At 41.0% G+C, this 15,171-nt stretch overlaps 1 protein-coding gene across 1 annotated transcript in view; it reads right to left on the bottom strand.

Moving 5' to 3' along the window:
* The window catches only part of syde2 (synapse defective 1, Rho GTPase, homolog 2 (C. elegans)), a 47,933-nt gene that overhangs the window by 12,704 nt on the left and 20,058 nt on the right, over window positions 1-15,171 (bottom strand). The window contains exons 4-5 of the mRNA XM_053323188.1: window positions 12,487-13,631; window positions 5,444-5,570 (exon numbers count right to left, since the gene is read on the bottom strand). Of these exons, the coding sequence (XP_053179163.1) occupies window positions 5,444-5,570; window positions 12,487-13,631 (1,272 nt within the window). The remainder of the gene's footprint in view (window positions 1-5,443; window positions 5,571-12,486; window positions 13,632-15,171) is intronic.

The following is a 15,171-nucleotide window of genomic DNA, read 5'->3' as shown; positions in this document are numbered from 1 at the left end:
CCCATCTCAGGTAAACGTGCAGAATGACAGCTGAGTCAGCTGAGTCAGCATTTAATAGGTGTTTGAGGCATTTAAAACTTCATAAATGTGCTTCATGTCCCCTGTGCCCTGTGAGCCAGTGTAGGTGATTTACAGCAGCATGTTTCCATTTTGTTTTTAGCTCTTATTCACATTCTTGAAAGCGTGTGTTATCATTTATCTTCATCAGGTTCAGAGTAAAATCTGGTATGAGCAAAATGCGATAAGGCGGCATAAACACGGGATACATTCACTCTCCTTAACGCTTTCTTAGGCATGTTGATTTCCAAAAGAGATTACACAGAAATACTGTGTGAACGTCCTCCAGCTTCCTGTTGTCAATCTTTGCTGAGACTTCACTGAGATAATAATAATCTCCTTGTTTCATCGTGGGGAAACAGATTGCCTGAAAACAGAAATGAGCCGTGTGTTTTCATCCTTATCTCGGCAAAGCAAAGACTTTTTGTTAAGTGCAAATAAAATGCGGAGGAGAGGTGCCACTCGACTTGTTTTTTTTTTCGCCCCTCAAAATGGAAACTCAAGCGTGGTAGATCCTCTGACCTTCCCTGTGCTGTGAGGCAGATCATCTAGACACAACAACAGCAGCACTGTTTCACATTAGCATCGCCTCTTGAAACAAAACATCCTTGTTACGCCTTGCATGCAGTATATGAAAAAAAACACACACACACACACACACCTTTCTATTTCCATAATTTTAAAAATACACCACTCAGTCCACCTTTGTGTACGTGCTGTGCAAATGTGCCTGTGTTTACCTGAAGTGAGGAGAATACAGCCATTCAGGTAAATCATTAGCAGGCTATGAGTCAGTGCTTGTGTTTACTTTAGTGTCTTAACCCTGTTAGTGCCACACACACACGTGCAGTGAAACATGAACACAACTACACACACACACAAACACACAAGGTCATGGGCTCAGGGGTGAACAGGTGTGCTTCCCTGCAGGTGCTTCACTTTCTTTCACAGTTTAGCTGACAAAAAACACATCCTGAGTGTCTGCTCGCTCTCGTTTTCACTGTTGCGGCTTTGGCATCGTACCAACAGAGAAAAGCACTATCCTTTTATCACCACCTACACATTATGACTGATGGAGAGTCATAAATAACAGAACAGAGAGCTGCAATCACAGCACAGCAATAAACAATGCTTTAATATCCTGCAATTATTACAGCTACTGATAAGAGCAGGTAACCTATTTTCATGTAAATATGTTTTTTTTTTCTTCTTCTTTTGAATTCAGACTATTTCAGTGCTCCAAATGTGCCACCAAACACTACAAGGCACACAATGCACTGGGGCATGGCTCTACCTTTGACCCCTTGTTCAAACAAAGCAGAAGGTCACTCCTCTTGTCAGTGCTGCAGTCAACGCCTCGCCTGGAGAACAAACAGGGGTTTGTTCTCCATACTGCCCCCTCCCTGCTGTCCTGCACGCCCCCTTAGTACTGGGGGTGTGTGGGTGGTGTGTGTGTGTGTGTTACTGCCTAGCCCAGTGGCACGGTATAGCTTCAAACTGTGGTTTCTTCAACTTTTCCATAGCCTCCTAAATCCCTCAAAAAAAGAAAAAGAGCAAAAGTCTTAATTCTAGAGCTAACACTGGTGCTCTCATGGTACGAGGATTCATCAGCGATATGACAGCAACCCTGTTTTCAACTCCCGACCTGCAGTTTAAGGAATATTCTGACACCCACACAGGGTTGGAGCTCTTTGTAAAGTGGTTGCCTGCCTCCCTGGCCTGCCCAGGGTTCAGCTAATCCCCCATGCGTGAGCCAAATACCATCTGTGTTTGTTCGGCAACAAAGGGGGCACTTGTTAATGACTTTCCATGTCTTCACTGGAGTACTGCCGAGGGTGGGGGGCAAAGTAGGGAAGTAGGCTATGGAAAAGTCGAGTCAGGCAAGGCAAATTAAAAGACCACAAACTAGGATCAATAACTGCTCTGAGCTTTCAACCGGCAGGGCCTAGTTTCATCTTCAGAGGACAGATATCTGAAATAGTTTCCCATCATTGGATCACTTCAGAAGCTCACAAAGGCTAAACAAGTTGAGCTGATGGCTTAGTCATTAGTTAATGTCACTAAACTGCCCTCTAAACCTTTTCAACAGGGATTGGGTAAAAGTTTTTCAACCTGATGATCTGTAAGTCTCTGCTCTAAATATTTAGAGGTTATACTCTTGAAATGCTGAGAGCATCTTGGCCCTCCTGTGGCCTAACAAGCCGTATAAGACTTCACTGACTGTCCTTCATGAAGCCCTTCGTGAAGCCTTCCTCTGCACGTATCAAATATCAAATTAAATCATTTATTCAGTGTGTTTTTATTGATTTAAGCAATTTGACGATATTGAGCACTACTGACGTACATCATTAATGCCACAAGTGGTTTTCAGTTCATCTTCAATTCAAAGTCACCAGCAAGTGTTTCAAAATCAAAGTTATTTCCATTTTTGTACTCTTGCATTCAATCTTAACTGAATGTATTGAATATTAGAGAGCTGAGCTGAGCTGTAGTCACACAATCCTTCAATTTTAGATTGAACTTTCTTTTTCTTTTTGTTTTGTTTTTGTAGATATTTGGATAGGTGTGTTATGCGTATGTTGTTTTATGACATAATCCAATCAAATTGTGTGTCCAGTGTGTAATATTTGGTATATTCAGCTAGAATTGAAATAACTGAGAATAAGTAGAAGCACTTTAAATGTCTGTTTAAAAAAAAAAAAAACTTGACAAATGAATTGACCCACAACCCTGGAGTCATTAAATGATTGACAGGAGTTGACAGAAGTTACGGAGCTGTGAACCCCTCTGGTCCACTTTCACATCAGCCACCATATTCCAGCTGCTCTACAGCTACACAGACTCATTCCAGAGTGTCAAACAAAGCTCAGTGAAAGAGGAAACAACTTTAACTACAGAGCAGAAAGAGTAGAAGATAATGTTGTTTGTCTTGATTTTTGACACTTTTTATGTCCTTTTGGAGTGAATTGTGATTTGAAACAAAAGACTGTGATTTGAAACAATGGAGGCCCACGCACTGAGCATGTTTTGCAAGCTTTGGATTGAACTCTGACCCCTGTATAATCCCTTTCACTACCTCCGCTTTTAAATTAGCCGTGTGACACGCCGGCTCTCTTCTCTCATCCGTTTGCTGTTCGCTTATTAGCCTCTCGTCTGACTCCACACTGCAGAGGCTCCACTTTAATACTATATTCATCTGTACTTTTATACTTTAATTATAAATTCAAATTAGAAGGCCTTTATTGAAACATGAGGGGATTACTTCAAAAAATTGTCAAGAAAAAAAAAAGTAAAATTAGGTCAATCAACTAGCAGGCTTTAATCAAATGTTTCAAGAAAGACTGTTTTAAGACTAAATCCATGATTATATCCCACATGGACATTTCTGCAGCACACACCATAAACCCCTTCATATGCCTCCCTTCCCCCCTCTCTCTCTCTCTCTCTGTCCTCTGTCCACTCACTCCGGTCCATCTGCAACAGCAACTCGCTTGGCAGAGCAAATTTAGGCAGCAAGCAAAAACCAACAATCCACGCTGGTGCTGGCCCTTTTTTTCTAACCCGCTCAACTGTTAACTGTGTTCTTTGCCCTGCCATGCAAATGCATGTGGATCAAAGCAGGCATGATAGGACGACGCCTATACGGGGCCTCCTCCCAAAACCAACAGCAGCTCCTACAATGCCCAGGGGTTTCCATGGTCTTCCTCTTTTTGTGGGAGAAAAAAAAAATCATGACCAAGTGACTTTCTACAACTTTGTACCCCCCCCCCCCCCCCCCTCACCCTCATCTGTCACACAGCAGGATTCATTACTCAATCCAGTGACACAGCTGTTTTTGTAAGCTGAAGACTCTGTGAGATGTGCTGTAATTCAATGTTTCCATTTTTAATGTCACAGCCACAGAGTAGAGAGTAGCTGAAATCTGAGTGGCATTTAAATTGAGATTAGAAACACTGAACTTTTGGGACAATCAATCTTCTTTCCACACTTCCGCTACCAACACAATCAGGCTGTATACAATTGAGAAAAAAGAAAAAAAAGTTAGGCCCTACCAAGGCTCCAGGAACTGCTCTGGGCTTTGAAGCTTATTTAACATTGTGGCCGAACCATGTAATTGCAATGTCATGTGAGGCCTTTGGGCCCCGATAGACTTACATTGTGAAAAAGATGCAAATACACTTTTTGGAGCATCGCAACCTCCACAAAATGACTTGTTTCACTATCACAATTTGATTAATTGAGTTCAATAACATTTTGAAAGTCTAGAAGAGCCACACGATTTAATCATTTTGTCCCCACTCAAGTGAGCTGCAGGGCTAAACCGGAAGTTAGTACTCTTGGCCGGTGGAAGTCTCTAGTGAGCATATTCTATAGACACATTGGGCCCATAGAGCGTGCGCAGTATGTTTTCAGAAAGTGGCTTTTTTGGCTTCATGCACCGCTGAGCAACTTTCATAGGAATGAACGGGGCCCTGCCTCTGAGGCTGTATCCAGTTCTCTTTATACAACCATGGGCTTGACTACCGAAAAGGGACAGTGGAGAGCAAGTCTCAACCGTGAGCCTGGAAGAGAAAGAATGACCTGAATGTACAGCATGGCCTGATTTGTGTGAGAGAGAGAGTGTGTGTGTGTGTGTGTGTGTGTGTGTGTGGGCCCTTCCCTCAGGCACCGCCGGTATGTTGACTGTTGGAATGCTTTTACTACAAACAGCAGACTCACACACTCACACACACACACACACACACACACACACAGTCCTTTAGACGTACACGTATGCTGACCTATCAGGCGCGGACACCAGTTCAGACACGTTTTCTAGGGCAAGGGAGCGTTTCATTCATTCACTGGATCAATACTAAATCACACTCCATCTGAGTAATGCCCCATTTGTTTTGTTATTGATGTAGATTTGATGCTCAGCATCACTGTTCTCACAGTGCTGTTCTGAAAGATATTGAGGCTTAAAAACTATTGACATAATTCAATATAATACATTTATTGTCACCTCACTCATAAAGTTGCTTAAAAAAGTATTCATAAAATGTTTAAATGGTCCCAAAACCTAATTCTTTAAACTATTGCTTCTTCCTCTTCTTCTTCTTAGTAACAAGTGAATTGAACAGGTCAAATCAATCAAGACTGATAGCTTTCACCTGTAATCACCTGCTCAGTCTGTTTCAAGGAGGCTAATGTTTTGTATACTCAGTATATTATGTAATATCCTGAGTGAAGTAGGGGCGAGAGGGTACTGAGAGAGTAAATATCCTGAAACCAGATGGACGCCAGCCATCAAGTTAAATGACCTTTTCCTAATTATACTGAGTGTGTGAGGTGATCCTGAGCTTTGTTGGCGTCTTATGTTCCACGTTACCAGCGATCAGTTTACCTGTGATGACGTTGATGTCAGGATACGTGTTTTCACACAGCTCCACGCTGTAGCTGTCTCTCTCAAATGCCTCACGTAGCTCCTTCTTTACAGCTGCGGAGCCACAAAGACGGTAAAGACCCACCACCTGAAAACACACACATACAAAAGTAGGTCAAATAAACATGCATGCCTTGACAGTCAAATAACTGACAGAGAAACAGACATTTTTACAACCCAATCGATCAAGGTCAACGTTTGCACTCAAACAATGTGCTGGATGGAAGCCAAAACCACTTTCCCAGAAAGCCCACATTTAAAAAGTGGAGTCTGTTGTATCTCTAAGAAGCAGCAGCTTATTTGAACGGTTAACATGCACATGAAGCATTGTTGTATCCATTTTGAAGTGTGGTGGTATCAGTTTTATATATTTCCAAAAGTTCCATCAGAACTCACTTTTTGCTTGGGCATATAAGGCTAAATGTGAGGCAATACTAGGCAGCTACAAGCTGCTTTAATGGAAGGATCAAAAATACAAAGGCTGACGCAATACAAAAATGAACTGTTTGAAATATTTCTCATGAATATCCCAGGTCAGATTTTCTCTCAGGAGCTTTAACGAATCCAGTAAAGTTGACTTATTACATTTAATATTGCCTTCATATTATACTTTAGGTTCTAAACTGACTTATTGATATTCATTTTTACGCCACAAATTATACACATGTAGGAGGTAACACAAAACAAATAACAAGACAAAAGAGCGTATACATTTACAATTGTCACTCTGTTTTTCCATTTTCAAATGTTACTTCTGTCTAGCTTGATGATAAGACTCAACTGTCAATTTGTTTTCACTTTATTATTCAGTCTGACGTTGTGTTCACACTAGCCACTTCCTGTCTGATAGGAGGGGGTAAATATCATAATAATATAATATCCTGATTTGTTTAACTTTATAGATAAAGCCAGCGTAATATTAATGTATGTGCTAAAACACAGTGAAACAATGTCACAAAATAAACAGCAATATCTACGTAGCCAGAAGTTAATGGTCATACCACACCATCTAAGGTTGTAGAAGAAAATCTGAGTGTTTTGAATGGGGCAAAGTGAACATAAGTTTTTATTTGTAAAGAGATTATTTGTCTTTACACTTAAAAGACTATGCATTATTTTCTAAACATACACAAGTGACAATGGCAAGTGCTACAACGCAATATAACACACACACAGTATGGCACAAATGATCAAAAGAGCCATGAAGGCAGCAAACTGACTCAAGTATGTCAGTTAGCACAACAACATCTTTAATTAAAGGTGCAGTGTGTAAAATTAGAGGCGTCTAGTGGGGAGTTAGCAGATTTCCACCTACTGAATACCCCTCCCTGTCAAGTGTGTAGGAGAACCTATGGTGGCTGTAAAACTCAGTAAACATGTGAAAGGGCCAGTGTTTGTACATTTTGGGCTACAGTAGAAACATTCTGGTGCAACATGGTGGCCTCCCTGGACGAGGACCCCCTCTTTATGTACATATAAAAGGGCTCATTCTAAGGTAGCAAAAACACAACTAATCTTATTTTTATGGGATTATACACTGACTACTTTATATATATATAATATTATATTGCATGTCTGCCAAGTCTGTACTGCTAGATGACGCTAAATTCTACACACTGCATCTTTAAGTCTGCTTGCATTAGCTAACATCAGCCGTCATAAGTTACTGGTCAAGGCTGTCACGGTAACATTCCAGAGTGGACTGAAATGAGCAATGGTGCATTTTATTGCTTGTGGATTGGTACTGTTCAATTATAAGAGGAAGATTCTGTCATGTCTTCAAAATATATATACATTCCTTACTTATCGTTTTTTAAAAGTTAGAAGTATTTCAAAGCATCTGCCAGTGCACTTTAATTCATTTGACTCTTTCAAAAAACGAACAAAGGAAAATGTGCTCTGTTGTACAAAAATTACAATCTGAAGAGTGATAAAAGTGTCACATTGATGACTGAATGGATAAACACTGCGCTCCTCTAAAAACCCAACTGACAGCGAAGCATTAAAAATGGAAGCAGTGAGTAATAAACCATATATGTTTCTTTACCTAAGCCCCTGGAGTGTGACCTAAACGAACGCTTCACTATTTCCTCGAGACGTTGACATTTGATAGTTGAAACTCGGCACCAATGGTCTCCTTGTTATGTTGGGATTAGGCCCTGGCTACAGACATACCATAATTTCTCCTACATGTGTCTGTCTGGTATGTGGCATAGCAGACCAACTGGTGTGGTTGCCCCAGCAACGTGTTAAGTCAGTGGGCTGTGAATGGCGGGTCGGGTTTGGTTCTACACAAACACACACACACACACACACACACACACACACACACACACACACACACACACACTGCTGGCCTTTCCGGGCTCCAGCGTAGGAGCATTATAATGTCTCCCCATCCCACCAGACCAACTATTTGTGAGCTCTCCACGTCGAGTTGAGCAGTGTTTTCTAAACCTCACACGAGAGGGAGAGAGGAGGACAGATTAGGCAGGGATTTGGCTTTGTGTGAGAGTAAACAGAAGTCACTGGGCACAATGAACAACAAGTCCATTCAGAAAAAAAAAGAGTCTCTCTTTGGGGGAGAGCCGAGCGCAGGCGGGGAACAGCTGTTAGCAAAAGAGGGCTTGCACTTATGCACTGTGGCTGCCGGGCAACACAACGGGCAGCACCAGCCTAGCCAAGGTCTATATGCAGAATAAGTCAAACACAATGACCGCAAAACAAAACAAGTTCCCTCTGCAGGAATGTGGATGCTGCAGTGACTGTAGGCCCAATGATGGAATCAGAGGGTTGGTTTTTTTTTTCCCCCTCTTCTGTCTGAGATCAGCTTAACGACTTCATAGAAACATCAAAGGAGCAGAAAGGAGAGAAAGAATAGTGCACTTGACTTAACCGCACTAATGCTCTTGAGTGCACGGCCAAAGTCATTCCACCCACTTGTTTACTTCCTCTGAACATGACTCACCTTTTTAATAGTTGGGATGGACACTAGCTCAGGGAATATTTGTTGTCACCTTCATGATAAAATGACAAAATGCTTCTCCTAGCTAGCATGATGCACAGATTCCCCAAACATTCACTTATCAGACTACAGAAACTCAATAACTTACCAAGAGGTAAATGTGAAAGGTGGGATGTGACTAATTCAAAATCTTGATTAATGGATAAAATATTTGGTCTTTAAAAAGTCAGAAAGTGTTGAAAAATGTCACATTTCATAACATAGTCAAACAGTCCAAAACCAAAAGATATTCAGTTAACTATCATAAAAGACAAGGAAAAAAATTAAAATCCTCCACAGTGAGGCACTTTCTGGGTCTAAAAAAAATGACAATAAATCTTCTGTTCCAAGCAATTTTGCTCACGTCAGATCAGTATATAAAAATTGTGTTTTCATTGATTTTTTCCCCCCTCATACTGCTGAACAAAGAGGAAAAAAAACCCTCAGAGAACCGCAGTAGTCATCAGACCATCAGTCTCCCTGAAGTTTCAGCTTTCACTCAACGCCAACTGCTTCCAGTCTGCAGCAAAAAGTCTTTACATGCTGTTACAGCTTGTGAGCCAAGAGAAATGAAATGAGTCACAACCTCACATCTTGTAATTTTATGATTAAGTATATAAAATATGCTTGTTGTTGGAGTGTACTATAAAATAGAATATTTTATTACATCAAATAAATACTGAAACTGATGACAAAATGTATGAGAAGCAGGAACAAGTATACCTTCCCTGTGTTCATACTTATCATTAATTAAATATTTAACAGCAAAATAAGGCTTTAAATCCTGATGCACCACTGACTACTCTTCTTTCCTCTTCTTTGATACACACTTCATGCTGTTTTCCAGCAGTGCCATCACTCCCTGATAGGTGCCAGATGACAAACATTGCAAAAGTATTACATCTCTATGTTTAACAGTCCTGTCCTGCTTGAATGAAGCTTGTTACAATGCTCAAGTAACATGATTTCTTTGTGTCTACATGTTTATCTTCCAGTGTCACCTTACCTGAGCAGGTCAAACCTTTGGGATAAGTTTAAAAAGAAATAAACCGATCTTGCACTTTTAGCTGCATAAAGAAACTTTTTTTTTTTTTAAACTAAACCATTATGTAACATTTGCATAACAAAGACCTATATCTGAAAACCTTTACCAATGCAACACAAAGATCTCGGTTCTGTCTAAAATGGTGCCTCTGTATAGCCACTCATACCATGTTACAACATCTGCGTGTTTTACTGTCATGTATGTCAGTGTGTAGGCTACTGAGATGGCTTCTTTTTTTTAAGTCTCCTTAATGGGTACAGAGTGCTCACATACATAACGCCAGTCTCTGTCACAGATCTGCAGTCTTTTCAAAACACCCACAATCATCTAACATCTTAAAAGCTTGGAGGAGCCCTAAGGACATGCAATTCAAAGAGTCTCCATCAAGGATCCACATAATCATTTGTAAAGGCACACTGCTACACGTCTGCCCCTGCGTGTTTTAGTGACACAACCTGCATATTCCTCTAGGATCTGGTATCAACCCCGTACTAACCCCTGTCTGCATGCAACCTGGGGGTACCCTTACACTTGATCTGAGTCTACTCCACATCTATGTAATGGAAGAAGGCAGCATAACAGGAGGGGGAGAGAGTGATTAGAAGAAACACTGTGAGGGACAGGAGACTAACAGTGTCAGACTGAGTGAAAAACAGAGACAGAAACAGATAGTAATCACAGCACGAGTAGACAAAGCAGAAAGAATTACGGAAACAGGAGAAATCTGAGCTAAGAGATAGAAACCTAGGGTAAGACACAGTGTAGCATGGACATCTTCTATAGAGTGATAGTCAGATGTGTGTGCTAAAGAAAAGGTAGCCTAACATCTGGGAAGAGCATTTTATAAAATATATGAGTATGGTGCTTTAATATGATTTAACCCAAGTTACAACATTATAGTTTTATGTGGTAGATACTTTTATCATTTGAAAAACCTCATACCTCCTCAACTGTTCTATCTTTCTTTTCAGGTGGGATTTGAAAGCTCTTAAAGACGTAGAGAGGATGTCATTTAAATTAAACTTGAGGAGAAATGTGATTAGACCTGAACAACTGCATGAAGTCACTATAATGACTTTTACAGGACACCTGAAAGTTGTGATGCTCAAACTGAAATGCTTGTATTTAAAAATCTAATTTTTTGCTGAAACAATTATCGTAGTTAATTTAAAAGTCATTTAAAAGACCATTTACAAATATATTGATAATCACTTCATCTGTCATCAACAACAATGCCAAAAAATGCTTAATCCAGCTTCTCAAATGTTAAAACATTCAGTTTTTCTCATTTTTATATCACTATAAATTAATTATATTTAGCTTTTAAAGTGTTGTAGACATAATATTCAGAAGTTGCTGTGGTGATTCAGTTTTGGGGTGTTTTGTTTGTTTTTCTGACAATTTTGGGGCGCGTTATAAAAAAACAAATCAATACAATTTTATAAATGTATAAAGAAATAAAACTGTTAATTCTAGAGAACAAACAATTCAAAGATCTTTTGGACTTTTCTTTCTTTTGGAAAATGTGATGCTCAGTTTTGTTATATTTAACAAATAAATATGTTAATTTATAAGCCAAAAGTTTTGATAGTTTGGTTTATAAAAGGGTCGATTAATGATGCATCAAATAAATAACCATCAGATGAATCTTATGTGCTACCACTTATGACACACAGGCTTATTATCTACTAATGAGCTAAAAATGTAACACACACTTTTAATCTGACATTAGGTAATACAATCATTTGCCTTTGAAATCAAACAAATCACTATCACTATTCTGTTAGATGTTCCCCATGCTGCACAAGTGGCTGAGGGGTCTGTTTTGACGGACAGGCTCCTTGTAGAGGCCTAATGTTTGCCTATTGGCCCCAGGCACCCGCTGCTGCTGGCATTCCCCCCTACAGTGATCAGTCAGGAGCACTGTCCAGACACTTTTACTGCCTCTGTCTCAGTTCTAATTAGACGAAAACGCCGTCGCCTCTCTCTGGACTGCGCTGCTAGGCTTCAAAGAGCCCATGAAAAAAAACAGGAGATGATCACATGATCCGGGGGAACACTCCACTCCCCCGTCGTCATCACCACAACACGAGTCTCTTAACTCTTAAGTCTTTCTCTTCTCTGAATAAAAGAACCGGTCGCCCCGGGACGGCAATGACATCATGAAGTGCAGTACAGCTCTTCTGTCTATTCTGCTCATGCCAGTCATCCAGTGTTATTACTGGCTGCAGGGCGCCTCTCACAGCATACACAGCCAAAAGTCTGCTCTGGATGTGAGCTTATTTCTCTCACTGATCTTACACTCCCATGCTAAAATACCTTATATAATTGTATCCTACCAAGTTCCAACCCTCCTATTCAAACCAATCCCTGAATGTTTTTAATGCACAGAATGCACATGCACTGTGGCCTCAAACATAAATATATGTATCATATACACCTGAAACAATTAGTCAGCTAATCTTAAGTATATTTATTATCGATTAGCCTTAAATATATAGCTATTTTTAATTGATTATTCTTTTCAATCTTTTTCTTGAGCAAAAATACCAAACATTCTTTCCTTCTAGCTTTGAAAAGGTCATGGTTTTTTCCTTTTCGATGTTTTATATCAGGTAAATCTTTCAGTATTGGAACAAGACATTTGAAGATGTCACTTTGAGCTCTATTTTTAGACAAAAATGAGACAAGAATCTGCAGATATTTTTGTTTTAGGACTATTGTAACAACTAGTACTGACATCGAGAGAGAGGGATAATGATACTTATTTAGTTGCAACTTTTGTGATCATGTTTAATTGTGAACTGCATATGATTGGGTTTTGGACTTGAAATCAAGCACTTTATATCAAAATAATTATTCAATTAAAGAGAACAACAAGAAAAACAAATAATGGAAATAACAGTTGCAATATTAATCACGACAACCAAAACCTTAAAAAAAAGTTAACCTCACCTGGCAGCCTCTCTTCTCGATCTCATTGATGCACTTGCTTATAAGCAGTGGCACCATGAGTCCAGTCTCCTCCCGCTCCACCACCCGCCACGCCTCCACACCAAACACCTGGGGCTCCCTGTCTCTATCTGGCCCCCCGTCCAGTGAGTTCTGCCACTGCTCCATCAGGCTCAGCTTGACGTAGATCAGACCCCGTGGCTCCAGCTTCACCGCCAGCTGGTGCGAACGTGTCACACGGAAGAGCGCGGGCAGGACCACCGTGCCGTGGCAGCAGACGCGGTTGCGCCTCGGCGTGGGCTCCCAGCTGAACACCACCAGCTTCAGGTGTTGGGCGTTCTCCAACTCGATGTTGAAGGTGTGGTCCATATCTAGGAAAGTAGTTCGACATGTGAGGAGAGCGGTTCGTGCTTTATTAACTGAGTCCACTTGAATGGCACAGTAGACATCACGAGAGTCAATGCGTGGCGGTTTGAGGTCCTCAGCGCCGTAAAAGTGCAGGCTCATCAGTCCGGAGATGTACTGGCTGCACTTGGGCTGCTCTGTGAAGCTGTAATGGCGGAAAGCATCAATGTCCAACTCTGTGCCACTGAGTTTGGAGCTTCCACCGCCTCCTTCTGTCTCCTTACCTTTCCCTCCCTTCCCATCTGCAGAGCTGTGCTTCCCAGATTTGGCCACCAGCTCTGGTGAGTCCCCATCACTAAGATAGCCACCTTTACTGGCGGACTTTGAGCTGCCATCACTTTTCTTCTTACTGAAGCTGTGCTGTGTGGAAACGCTGCTGTCCAGGTGGTAACGTGAGATGACGTTACGCCTTGCCTGCCCACCTCCAGAACCAGCTAATCTCTGAGGGCCCGAAGAGTGGGAATTAGCATCCGACCCACTGCCGCTGGTTCGGAAGGAGTGAGCTCTGGGCTCTAAGTGGCTGCTTCCGTTGCTGTTACTGCTGTTGCTGCTACTCGGGGTCCCCTTGACGCTGAGTTTCCGGCTAAGCTCCGGGAGCTTTTTCATCTTCATGGAAATCTTCCTGACGGTACGTGGGGACTTGATCTTGTCTGGGAAGGACCAGTTGATGGAGCTGCTCTTCTTTGCAGGGTTTGGACTGGAGGGTGGGGAGAAGCCAACGGTGTTGGGCAGATCAGGACCATCTACAGAGGAAATAACAGGGCAAGAAAACCTGATTAAAAGGATGCCTGTAACATTTTCAAATTAGATGTTTCTTTTCATTGACACTTTTTCTTCCCAAAATCTTTAGTAGTGAAAATGTTTAAAAAGCAATTTTAGAATCACTCTACGGAACAAATGGGTACTACCAGTCCCAAGTTGTTGAGCTTACGGTAATCACTGGTTTGAATAACACAATCCACCTTACTCCTGTGATTATGATTAACTTTTCAGATGTCCACTAAAGACAGACACGAAATAGATGACAAAACCCAGTGGCAAAGTATGCATTAGCCATAATTTACAGTTTCTCAGAAAAGCGCTACACCTCCGTGGCACATCATCAAGTGATTAGGTTTTCACACAGCCCAGTAATCCAGTGTTAGAGACACATCCAACAGGAACTACGTATAAACACTTCAACACTATATAATTCACTTACAGTCAACATATGTAAACCTAGACAGTGATTTAGATAATTAACCATTTAAAAGAAAAAAGCTTCCTGAAATGTGGTTGATTTAAAAAAGAGTAAAGAGTTAAAAGAGAAGCGTTTCCATGAGGCCTCTTTGTTTAAAGAGGGTTTCATTCAATCAAACTCCAGGGAAATCGAACTGGAGCGTCATTAGCAGCAGCTCGAGGAAAAACAGCGACCTATAAGCAGGCAAACGTCTGTCTAGAGAGAAACACCAAGCGCTTCAGGGCTGAGCTAAAGTTACTCAGTCATTATTCAAGTTGAAAAATAGCCATTTGGAGTGGACCTTGTAGGCAGCTCTCGCCTAACTAGATGTCTACAACAGGAAATTTTAGGTTCTAGATTTCCGTGCAGGAGTGAAAGCCTTGTTTAGTCTACAGGACTAAACTAAAGCTTTCATTATAACAGAGTTGTATCCGTGTCGTTCTCAACAGGTCACTCAACCATCAACAGCTTTTCTATGGCTGGCCTTATATGATTTAAAAGGCCAGTCAACGTTTCCTTACATTGCTCCTGATCTGTGCATACCGTGAAGTGACATAATCAGTTCTCTAGATACTTTCTTTTGTGCACAGTACATGCAGCCTCCATACGTGAATATGTGCTGACTGTAGCTAACAAAACGACAACAGATAACGATTTACCAAAGCACCTACGATACGCATGGTTAGACATTTTGACACAACAAAATTTGCACATCCTGTACATGCTATCTGCATCCCAGGTTTGAACACTATATTTTTCAAGTCTATACCGCTTCACACAATCTTTAAGAGCTGCCTTACTGACCTAGATACTACCTGTCCAGTCAATCCCTGAGATCAAAAAATGTTATCTGACAAAGAAAGAGAAAGAGCTGACACAGAGCCAGCACCGGTTTGAGTGATTAAAGTGGAATTTGTCAAATTATGGGCATCCTGCTATTTGCCCAACGGTAAGCTTAAGCTCGTCTCGACCAGAAAAACAGCAATTTTCCACATTCAGCACTCTTTTAATAAGATTTCCTCCATGGCTAACCTGGCTTTTTCTTTTTTTTTGTTACACATTAG

This window comes from Scomber japonicus, chromosome 7, assembly GCF_027409825.1.
Source record: "Scomber japonicus isolate fScoJap1 chromosome 7, fScoJap1.pri, whole genome shotgun sequence".
In the NCBI taxonomy this organism is placed as follows: Eukaryota; Metazoa; Chordata; class Actinopteri; order Scombriformes; family Scombridae; genus Scomber; species Scomber japonicus.
The sequence above is the reverse complement of the archived record's forward strand: the minus strand, read 5'-3'. Positions and strand labels throughout refer to the sequence as shown.